This window comes from Brassica oleracea, chromosome C4 (genome assembly GCF_000695525.1).
Source record: "Brassica oleracea var. oleracea cultivar TO1000 chromosome C4, BOL, whole genome shotgun sequence".
NCBI lineage: Eukaryota > Viridiplantae > Streptophyta > Magnoliopsida > Brassicales > Brassicaceae > Brassica > Brassica oleracea.
This window is the reverse complement of record NC_027751.1, coordinates 29,255,654-29,266,883: the sequence shown is the minus strand read 5'-3', so window position 1 is coordinate 29,266,883 and position 11,230 is coordinate 29,255,654. Positions and strand designations below refer to the sequence as shown.

At 37.1% G+C, this 11,230-nt stretch overlaps 1 protein-coding gene and 1 pseudogene across 1 annotated transcript; both read left to right on the top strand.

Annotated features, from left to right (window-relative positions):
- Nucleotides 1-3,867: 3,867 nt before the first annotated feature.
- LOC106341605 (heat shock 70 kDa protein 15) lies at nt 3,868-7,576 on the top strand. Its single transcript, XM_013780332.1, has 10 exons — nt 3,868-4,012; nt 4,174-5,371; nt 5,458-5,685; nt 5,772-5,867; nt 5,963-6,130; nt 6,220-6,414; nt 6,511-6,657; nt 6,737-6,886; nt 6,986-7,116; nt 7,204-7,576. Exons 2-10 carry the CDS (start codon nt 4,202-4,204, stop codon nt 7,361-7,363), a joined length of 2,445 nt encoding a protein of 814 aa, XP_013635786.1. The 5' UTR covers nt 3,868-4,012; nt 4,174-4,201; the 3' UTR covers nt 7,364-7,576.
- A 169-nt stretch (nt 7,577-7,745) lies between these two features.
- LOC106338597 lies at nt 7,746-8,285 on the top strand (annotated as a pseudogene).
- The last annotated feature ends 2,945 nt before the right edge of the window (nt 8,286-11,230 follow it).

Genomic DNA, 11,230 nt, shown 5'->3' with positions numbered 1-11,230 from the left:
GAAAACAAAATATAAAATGTTAATGAATTTGAAAAAAAAATATTAATGAATTCGGTGTTGCATTATCATACATTACCAGTAATCATTTAAAAGTTCATGCACAAATATCCACAAAATAACTAAATCGTAATAGTTGGTTTCCCTTCTTATGTATTTGAAAAGATATTTTAAATATTATATGCATGAAAATCAAGTAGAAGATTATTTTTAAAATTTTATTTTAGTTTTATTAATTAGACAGGTGATTTAAAATATACAAATTTAGATTGATTAGGTTATTCTACTTAATTTTGTTCATTTCATTTAGTTTGATTTTTTACTTATAAATATTTATTTAATTTAAAAATTATATATAATTGATATATATTGTTTTAAGATAAATTTAGAAAGTAAGAAAAAAAGAAAACTAATTTGTTGGTCGTTATAGTTGCATAAACAAATCAAGCTTATAATCTTTAAAATTTCATTAGTTGGTTAGAGGTTAAAAACATAGTAACAGCTGACAACTAATAGATTTATTTATCATTTTGGTAAAATTAATAACCATCATTTTATTTTTGTTAACATATTGTTTGAATTTTTTATTCTGCATTAATTTAGTTTTAAGATAATATAATTAATTTAAATGTATTAATAATATTAGCAATTCAGTTAATAATAAAAAATATTTTGTAATATTTTTTATTTTAAAATATTTTCAATTTGTTTATTTTATAAAAGAAAATATACTAGTTAAAGATTGTAAATAATAATAAAAATTAAAAGTAATTTGTTAAGTTCATTAATATTATCAATATAATTACCTTTTTGTAATAATTAATGTGAGTACACATAAAACTAAAACTAATTTCTTAAATAATATGAAGAATAGTTAATAAAAATTTGTGAAATCAGTGATCAGATTATCTAAATTTTCTTTTGTCCCTATACAAACGGCATTAACCTATTTGATCTATTTTGGATTTTAATGTGTTTACTAGATCTCGATCCGCGTGACCGCGCAGATTTTTGTTTTCATTTATTTTTATATAAATATTTTGTTTTCAATTATAAATTGGTATATATTATAATATATATATATATATATATATATATGTCTATCAACTTTTAAAACATAATAAGTATACGGTATATTTTTTCATTGAATTAATATTTAAATATTTAACATATGGATGTATAATATTACAACATTGAATTATATCTATTTAATTTATACTATCTATAAATCCAATGGATCATCTATTATTTAAATCCAATTATTGATAGTCCAATAAAAATTTCTGGTAGGTCCAAAATATAAATGATAAGATTAGAGATTAAATGTAACATGACTTTTTAGGAATAAGTCTATTATGTCTATTTTTAAAAAAAATCACACATGAATCAAAGTTGTGACTTCTGTTTTAATATATAAGATATTTTGGATACTTATGTCGTCGTTTTTATACTATTATTTTGTAAAATTTATATTTTCAGTTTGGTTATTCCATGTGCTATCTATTTTTTTCAGAAAAAGAAACCAATTTTACATCTTTTATTATAGGGTGAATTTGTGAAATGATTAAGTTTGGAATGAAAATTAAGTGCAGAACATTGATTTTGACAGAATTAAGTATCTAACAATTAAGCTTGATCTGAGCCGGTTTTACCCCTTGGACTTACAAGTAACCGGTAAAGGAGAGATGGTGAGATGATATTGACAACAACATGTATGACCATTATTTACCACGAACTATTATCTTAAAATGGAAGATACATATTCCACGTCACGTATTAAATAACCGCATACGTTTCACTTTCACTGTGTTCAATAAATAAGTGGACAAAAATAAAACACTCCTGCAATAAATAGTATTTCATTTACTTCATATTAACAAAATAATATAGAACACCTATTCTATCTCTACTCTAGATATTAAAGCCTATCAAAATCACATCCACAACCCCTAAATACTAAATCTTAAATGTTATTCACTAAAACCAAAATCAAAATATAAATTCTAAATCCAAATATAAACTCAAAACCCAAACATAATGAAATAAAGTAAATAGTACTATAATACATATTTACGAAATTATGAAATGTTTAGGATTGTATGTAAGAAGTTAATGATGGCCCCAATTTCAACTCCCACCTTCCAAATACTAAATACTAAATCCTAAACTCTAATCACTAAATCCTAAATTCAAATATAAATCTTAAATACAAATATAAACCATAAACTCAGATAGAATAGAACAAAATCAATAGTATAGTACATATTGGTAAAATTATGAAAGATATATGCTTGAATGAAAGAAGTTATGTTGACCCCAACCTCAACCCCCACCTTCCAATTACTAAACCCTAAACCCAAAATCGGTAAACCCTAAATCCAAATTTAAACCCTAAACCCAAATTTGAACCCTAACCCAAATATTAAAATCTTAAAATAGTGCATAATATTATGTAATATTAAACTATACTAAATACTAAACTCTAAACTCTAAATCCTAATTACTAAACCCTAAACCTAAATAAATAGATTAAGCTAAACCCTAATCAAGAAGCATAAACCCAAATAGAAACATATATAATATGGTTTACTACACCCAAATCTTTACTTAGTAAATCTAAACCTTAGACATGAACATATAAACTCAAATACAATATATAAATTAATTTCCAATATTAAACACTCGAAATCACATTTACTTGGTTAGCATGTTGCATATCTTATATTCCATATAGTCTAAGTAGTATAGTAAACGAATGTTCCAAATAATCAAATTTATCCAACACTCAAAAAATGAATTTCATATTACAATCAATCACACAAAATGACAAATAAGAGACTTATCAAATTTAAAAACATGACATATTATTACATTTTTAAGGAGTAATATAGAAATATGCCTCAAGTAGTATGGTAACCGTACATAGGTAGCTATACTTAAGAATATATACTATACTATTCATTTCACCGAATATAGTATAGACGGCGAGTTCTTCTTCTTCAATTCTTTTTTTTAGACAGGCCGATACACATTCATTTCGTTCACCATCATTATTCTTCACCACCATATAGAGATCGTCTTCATCTCCTCTCTTTTTCCCGACACGAAGATGCTTTTACCGACTCGCCGTCGTTGTTCTTCACCACTGGATTTGTAAAACAAAAACAGAAACGAAAACAGAGTATGGAAACAAAAGCATGATTGTGAGTATCAATTGATTTAAGAAAAAAAAATGAAAGAGTTGTTGTGTGTGCTCACCGTCTACGCTTTCATCGTTGTCTTTTTTTTCACCACTGGATTTGTAAAACAAAAACAGAAACGAAAACAGAGTATGGAAACAAAAGCATGATTGTGAGTATCAATTGATTTAAGAAAAAAAAATGAAAGAGTTGTTGTGTGTGCTCACCGTCTACGCTTTCATCGTTGTCTTTTTTTTCACCACTGGATTTGTAAAACAAAAACAGAAACGAAAACATAGTATGAAAACAAAAGCATGATTGTGAGAATGTGTGAGTAATGAAAGACCACGTTTTACTTCTTACAATTACAAATTATTAATTAAATATTGTTTTCTTTGTGCAGGTTTCACCGGTTGTATACAAGGATATAATTCAATTCAAAAAAATATGTGAGTAATGAAAGACCACATTTTACTTCTTACAATTATAAATTATTAATTAAATATTGTTTTTTTTTTTGCAGGTTTCACCGGTTGTATACAAGGGTATAATGACATTATTATACAAAAGACACAATACATATTTGCAAGCTAGGTTTTTTTGTTATACAATGAATTATAATTTGTTTGAAGGTTATAGAACTGATTCCCCTTTGTTATATGGAGATTTATATTCAAGTTTTTTTTATAAATATTAAACGTAAACAATGAAAGCTCGAGAGAACCCTAGTCCATAAAACTCCTCTCTCTAGTCCCTTCCTCTCGTTCAGATTCTCCGCTGCCCACGAAACCTAAAAAGAAAGCTCTCGGAACCCAAACCCCTCTCCCGATCTCCAGGTACGGTCCCGATCCTCTCCTCTCCTCTCCTCTAACCCTTTAGCTACAGATTAGATCTCTTAGATCTGAATCTCGTATTTTTTCTCGCATCTCACTTTTTATGATTTAGCTTCCGATTGAATTAGGGTTTTAAAGGTTGAAACTTTATGTGTTTTTATTAGGGTTTCGAACAAGACCGAAGCTTTGAGAATGAGTGTAGTCGGGTTCGATTTCGGGAACGAGAACTGTCTTGTGGCCGTTGCAAGGCAAAGAGGCATCGACGTCGTCCTCAACGATGAGTCAAACCGCGAGACTCCCGCCATTGTATGCTTCGGCGAGAAGCAGCGTTTCATCGGAACCGCTGGAGCTGCCTCCACCATGATGAACCCCAAAAACTCGATCTCCCAGATCAAGCGTCTGGTGGGCCGTCAATTCTCGGATCCCGAGCTGCAGAGAGACATCAAGTCTCTCCCTTTCTCCGTCACTGAAGGGCCAGACGGGTACCCTTTGATCCACGCTAGCTATCTGGGAGAGAAGAGGGCGTTTACCCCCACTCAGGTTATGGGGATGATGCTGTCCAACTTGAAAGGGATTGCTGAGAAGAATCTGAACGCGGCTGTGGTGGACTGCTGCATTGGTATTCCTGTTTACTTCACGGATCTGCAGCGGAGAGCTGTTCTTGATGCTGCGACGATCGCTGGCTTGCACCCTTTGCATTTGATCCACGAGACGACGGCGACTGCTTTGGCGTATGGTATCTACAAGACGGATTTGCCGGAGAGCGAGCCGCTTAATGTCGCCTTCATCGACATTGGTCACGCGAGCATGCAAGTCTGCATCGCGGGGTTCAAGAAAGGGCAGCTCAAGGTCTTGTCTCACGGGTTTGACCGGTCTCTGGGAGGAAGGGACTTTGATGAAGTTCTTTTCAATCATTTTGCTGCTAAGTTTAGGGAGGAGTACAAGATTGATGTCGCACAGAATGCCAAGGCTAGTCTCAGGCTCAGGGCTGCGTGTGAGAAGCTGAAGAAGGTTCTGAGCGCTAACCCTGTGGCGCCGTTGAATATTGAGTGTTTGATGGATGAGAAAGATGTTAGGGGTGTCATCAAGAGGGAGGAGTTTGAAGAGATCAGCATCCCTATCTTGGAGCGTGTCAAGAGGCCTCTAGAGAAAGCTCTCTCTGATGCGGGGCTCTCAATTGAAGATGTACATATGGTCGAGGTTGTTGGCTCTGGCTCTCGTGTCCCTGCTATTATCAAGATCCTGACTGAGTTTTTCGGTAAGGAGCCGAGGCGTACAATGAATGCTAGTGAGTGTGTGTCGAGGGGATGTGCCTTGCAGTGTGCCATTCTCAGTCCCACCTTCAAAGTCCGTGAGTTCCAGGTAATGGCTGCATATCTGTGCTTTAAACATGTGTGTTTTATCGCCTAGTATAGTATCTAACGAGTCATGTTATTGATTCTGATAAGGTTCATGAGAGTTTCCCCTTCTCCATTTCGCTGGCGTGGAAAGGAGCAGCGGCTGATGCTCAAAATGGAGGAGCTGAGAATCAGCAGAGCACCATTGTTTTCCCCAAAGGAAACTCAATTCCTAGTGTCAAGGCTCTGACGTTTTACCGCTCTGGAACATTCTCTGTCGATGTGCAGTACAGTGATGCGACTGACTTGAAAGCACCTCCAAAAATCAGCACATACACGGTTTGATCTTTTGCCCAGTGTCGTGTGTATCCTTAAGACTGTAGCGTGCCTTGTTTCTCATTGTTGTTCTCCTTTTTTTTTTGCAGATTGGTCCCTTCCAGTCATCAAAAGGCGAGAGGGCAAAGCTTAAGGTGAAAGTGAGATTGACCCTTCACGGAATTGTCTCTGTTGAATCAGCAACTGTAAGTTTGTGTTGTATTCATCCAACTGATCATTCAATGCGAACTTGAGATCGTTTAGTTTATGCTAAAAAATGTTTCCCTCTCCTTCATTGCAGCTTTTGGAGGAGGAAGAAGTTGAAGTTAAGGTCACAGCAGAGCAGATGGACACTGACAAAGCCTCTGGTGAATCTGATGTTAACATGCAGGACGCAAAGGAAACCAGTGATGCAGCTGGTACTGACAATGGTGTTCCTGAGCCGGTGCAAATGGAAACTGATTCAAAGGTTAGTTTTCTCTACTGAGCTGACGGTGCTTGCTATTTTTTTTTTCATTCGTGAACTTGATGTAATCAACGGGTATGGTGTATGTGCAGGCTGAGGCTCCAAAGAAGAAGGTGAAGAAGACAAACGTACCTCTGTCAGAATTGGTATACGGCGCCTTGCAATCTGTGGAGGTCCAAAAGGCTGTGGAGAAAGAATATGAGATGGCTCTCCAAGACAGAGTTATGGAGGAGACCAAGGACAAGAAGAATGCTGTTGAGTCCTATGTTTATGATATGCGAAACAAAGTAAGTAAACCCTTTTCTTCTCTCTTTTTTTTTATTTGCATTGAGAGATTGTATTTTTAAGGGTTGGCTAATTGCTGTGTTTTTTTGTTTTTTCAGCTGAGTGAAAAATACCATGAGTACATGACCGAGTCAGAGAGGGAAGCGTTCCTGGCGAAGCTGCAGGAAGTGGAGGATTGGTTGTACGAAGATGGAGAAGATGAGACTAAAGGTGTCTATGTTGCAAAGCTCGAGGAGCTCAAGAAGGTAAATATACACACATATGATAGATGGCGCTATTTTATTTCTAAGAAAATAATGTTATAACGTTGGACTTTGATGTTAGGTGGGTGACCCAGTTGAGATGCGTTACAAGGAGTCACAGGAGAGAGGGACAGTCATTGGTCAGCTTGGTCACTGTGTTAACAGCTACAGAGAGGCAGCCGTTTCTAATGATTCCAAGTTTGACCACATTGAACTAGAAGAGAAGCAAAAGGTATAACTACAAGAGCTCTGAAATATTTCATGATTATTTTTTTGCATAAGAATGTTGAGATGTGTGTTTTTAATCTGTTGTTGTGGAATGCAAATGAAGGTATTGAACGAGTGTGTGGAAGCAGAAGCATGGATGAGGGAGAAGCAGCAGCAACAGGAGGCGCTTCCCAAGCACGCAACACCAGCTTTCTTGTCAGCCGATGTTACAAGGAAGGCTGAGGCATTGGACAAGTAAAAAATGCAAAAGCTTCTTCTCACTTGTTTCTCTCCTGTTAGTAGGAAAGTGACTGAACGTCTTTTTGGATTTTGTTTTGGCAGGTTCTGCAGGCCAATAATGACCAAACCAAAGCCGGTTGCTAAACCGGAAGCACCACAAGCCAAGGCGGCGGCTGATGAGGAGAAGAGTGAGCCACAGCCAGAACCGGCCTCTGGTGAAGAACCAATGGAGACTGAGAAGCCCACCGAAGATAGTGCCTAAGAGATGATGGTTGGTGCTGTGTATCGATTTTGTTTTTGTTTTAGCTACCCCAAAAGAATCTATATTCAAACTCTTTTCAGGAAGTATTGTTTTCCCTTTGTGTTTTTCTTCTTTATAAACTATTTATCGTGTGTGACATGAGGATTTGTTCTACTTGTTACATGTTTCTGAGCAGGTTTTTAAGCAAGAAATATGCATATTTTGCAATTTGTATCAACAGATTTATTTTAAGACTAAACGAACTTTGGCCAATAGAAAGAAATACGCATAGAAGGACTCACAGTTGATTGTTTTAGACTCTAAAGGACACCAAATTAAAGATGTTAAGTTGTTAACAAGAACTCTGTCTTGTTCTAAAGATCAAAACACTAGAGATTCGAACATGAACAGAGTTCTTGTTTCTCCCATGGAGGATGCTTACTACCAAAAACATTGCAGACTGTTTTTGTGAGAGCATGTTGATGGTAAAACCTTCTGGGATGGCATTAGATGAAGCCATTTCACCTCAAATCAAATCTCTCTCTTCTGATGATAAAAAACAGCTCTCTCTACATTCCAAGGGAACTGCCATACTCTTGACTTGGATCAATCCTTCTAAAATGCTTTGAATGCACAAATTTTCTCTCAGGGTGTGATGCTAATCGAATTACTTACACACATGAGATTGCTTTCTTCTTCTGTTAGGTTTCTGTTTCATCCGGAGGATTGCCAAAGGATCGAGTCAGGTAGTGTTTACATCTGCTTTGTTTGATTTCTTCTTTGGGGACTCTCCAGTTTCTCCTACATTGAAATCCTCACTGGCTAACCATTATTTAGCTATGGTGGTCCTCAAGTAACACTAAATGTAACATTATCATGTTGTAATATGAATATCTTGAAACTTGTAACGTGTTAAGTCTAATGTTTGTGTATAACCAGATAAAGACACCATGTTTGAGCTTAACTTTAAACTAGAGCTCCTAATGTTGGGAATAAAATATGATTGTGACTGAGATTATATGGTTTTGGCCAAGTTGAGCAAGTGAGCCCTTGACCACATGCAACTTCCTGTGTCACATTTTTCATATTGTACGTGGAGTTTTATTGTGTGATGCATTATCATATTTATAATTATTATATCGCACCAAGTAAGAAATATATATATATTTTTTAGTATTTTGGTTGGTAGAATTTTTAATTTATATTTAACATCAAATAAGGAAACAACAAAAGAAACAAATCTGCTTGGGGTGGTGGTGGATAGTTTGGCTCCTTGATCCTTCAGTCAAAACTCTATTAAAGTAATTGTGAATGGTTACAAAAAGCATGATTCATGTGGTGAATGGTGGTGATTGTGTCCCCCTCTGTTGAATTTTGATTCATGCAGTTTCTTTCTGAGTATCTTTGATTTATTATTATTATTCAGTGTTGGTGGTTATATAGTATCTTATACTGAATTATGCAGGGCCTAACCTGATATTGCATCTAAGTATTTTCCTTTTCTTAAAGAGGCTAATCACTCTATGTTATACATCTAGTTTTGGATTTTCCCACTTCATTCAAGGTTTGTGACCTTCTTCTTCTTTTCAAGGTTTGTGACCTTCTTCTTCTTATGTGGAACTTCAATCTCGTTTCATTTGAAATTTTTGCTTTTTCAATCTCGTTTCATTTAAAAAAATTTCCTTCCAAGAACTTCTTGAAAATGCCCTTTCTGAAAAATCAATTTTTTTGCTACAGAATGCTTTAAAGGAAATAAGGAAAAAGTAATTGAGTAGAAATGGTCGTTTCCTTGACTCACAAGAAAGTAGTTTACTTTATTATATCTACTTAGATTTTAAGCATTTTATTTTCTTATCAGTTTCGCGGGTTAACTCTTTGGTAAGAGATAGTGTTGTGTCGGAGAGAGAAGGAGCAGACGGTGGCCTAAACAGAGAAACTTTTATAGTTTGGGTTTTCAGTCCATAATTAATAGTTTTCTAAGTCCATATTAATAAATGTAACAAACCGATTTGATACAAAAGTGCATCTTATTGTTTATGCTTGATTCGGCTGATTAGAATAATGAACGTAGGAATGAGGTGACTAAAGACGCTTTTATTAAAATCAAACAAGAGGTTACAAGATTGACGGAAAATAAGGAGACAAGATCAAAGGTTTAAGCAACATGATCAAAGAGATTATTAGGAAACCCTAGATCTAACCGCTTCTGTATGTTTTGTCCCAAAGTCCCCTTTCGTTGTCTCCTCATCCCCCTCTTATAGTGTAACCGTCCGTGATGCTCTAATCGTGTCGTCCTTTGGGCCCTGTCGTTAAAGGCCGAGTATGCAGGCCTTGGTACTGTTCTCTATAAGCCGAGCGTATTTAGTCGGCTTAATTGATCGGCTAAAAGTACTCTGGGTCGAGCCGACACCTTTAGCCGCTTAAGCCGACTAAACTTGTCAAGCTTGCCTATTATTCGATGGGCCTTGTGGAGGGATGTAATCCATCTCCTACAATAAGTCCCCCCCCCCAGTTCACTTGTGAGCGGCGTAGCGGTCTCAGTGAATTTGTGAGTCAGGTTCGTTCGTATATCAGGTCCTAGCGTGTTTAGTCGCATGCCGCTTTATTGACGTTTCTAGTCGCTTAGAGTAGTACTTCTACATGATCTACTTTGCTCGCCGAGGTTTTTGTCACGGAGGCACGTTTTACTCGGTAGGCGAATTACTTCGATAAAATAGCTCAAGCTTATCTCATCGGTTTTCGTTAGAAAACCGGTTTAGACCGAAATCAGGGATTAATTTCGGTTTGGCATCTCGATTAGAGATCGGTTTGAACGAGAAACCGAACCGTCGCGAGTAAGCCTTTGGGTATTTAGGCGGCCTTTGAGGCCCATTTAGGTTTCTTTAGACCTAATGATTGCGCTTCGGAGGATGAGCCCTTGTTTTTGCTATAAATAGGCTCCTCCCTTTCGCTTTCGTCATTCTTCTCTGCAAGTTCAGGTATTCCGCTTTCTCTCCCTTCTCTCTACTTTTACTTTCTTTCTCTAGGTACGTTTCTCCTCACACAGGCTTGTCGGTATCGTCCGGCGGTTGTAGTCGTCCCCTAAATCCAGGATCATGCCTCTGAGAGGTCGTTTGTCGCGAGAAGAAAAAGGGAAGGGCGTCGCAGATTCTCCGAGTCCGACCAGAGATGAACGGGCAGCTGACAGCCCGCTGGATGATTTCGACTTGATTCATCGCGACGCTCTTCGGGATTTAGACAATATGAACCTATCTCAACGCCTTTTGTTCGCTGATGCTCATAAGATGATCCGTGACGAACGCGCGGATCGCGTTGAAGTCGGGAGCAGTGACGTGAGCGGTAGCGGCTCTGAAGCGTCTAGCCAAGCCTCCAGGTCTTTGAGACGAGCTAGTCGGGAGATTCCTTTCGACCAGATAGACTGCCGACCCACGATCTATCATCATGGTGGGATCTTCGAAGAACTCGGCCCACTCCCGTTCGAATTGCTTCGTGACCCGCGGGCTCAGTCGTGGGGGAATGTCTTCGATTCTTGCTCCTCCCATAAGACGGTGAGGGATTTATTGAGCCGAAGTGGAGGTGCATGTGTTACATACATCATTCCTTCCAAGCGACAGCGTCCTTGGTCGCCTCCAATTGGCTATCAGTGTGTCTATGAGTCTTATTTTGGAGACCATATGAAGCTCTGGTTTCCAATTCCCCGACTGATCACGTCGTACGCATTCCGTCGGGACATCGCCATCTGTCAGTTGCTTAACGGGTCGCTGCGCATCGCAGTTATGTTAATGGTGATGGCAGCGGAGATAGACGTTTCGATGAGTGTGAGAGTATTCGAAGAGTTGACTTTTACGAAGGTGGAGCCACATGGAATATTTTCAGTGAAGATGCGCT

What these genes read in the sequence shown, in the direction of transcription:
- LOC106341605 (XM_013780332.1), top strand. Translation starts at nt 4,202, where the DNA reads ATGAGTGTAGTCGGGTTCGATTTCGGGAACGAGAACTGTCTTGTGGCC. An exon ending in TTTATGATATGCGAAACAAA is followed by an intron (nt 6,415 to 6,510) that starts GTAAGTAAACCC and finishes TTGTTTTTTCAG; the next exon opens with CTGAGTGAAAAATACCATGA. An exon ending in AAGGCTGAGGCATTGGACAA is followed by an intron (nt 7,117 to 7,203) that starts GTAAAAAATGCA and finishes TTGTTTTGGCAG; the next exon opens with GTTCTGCAGGCCAATAATGA.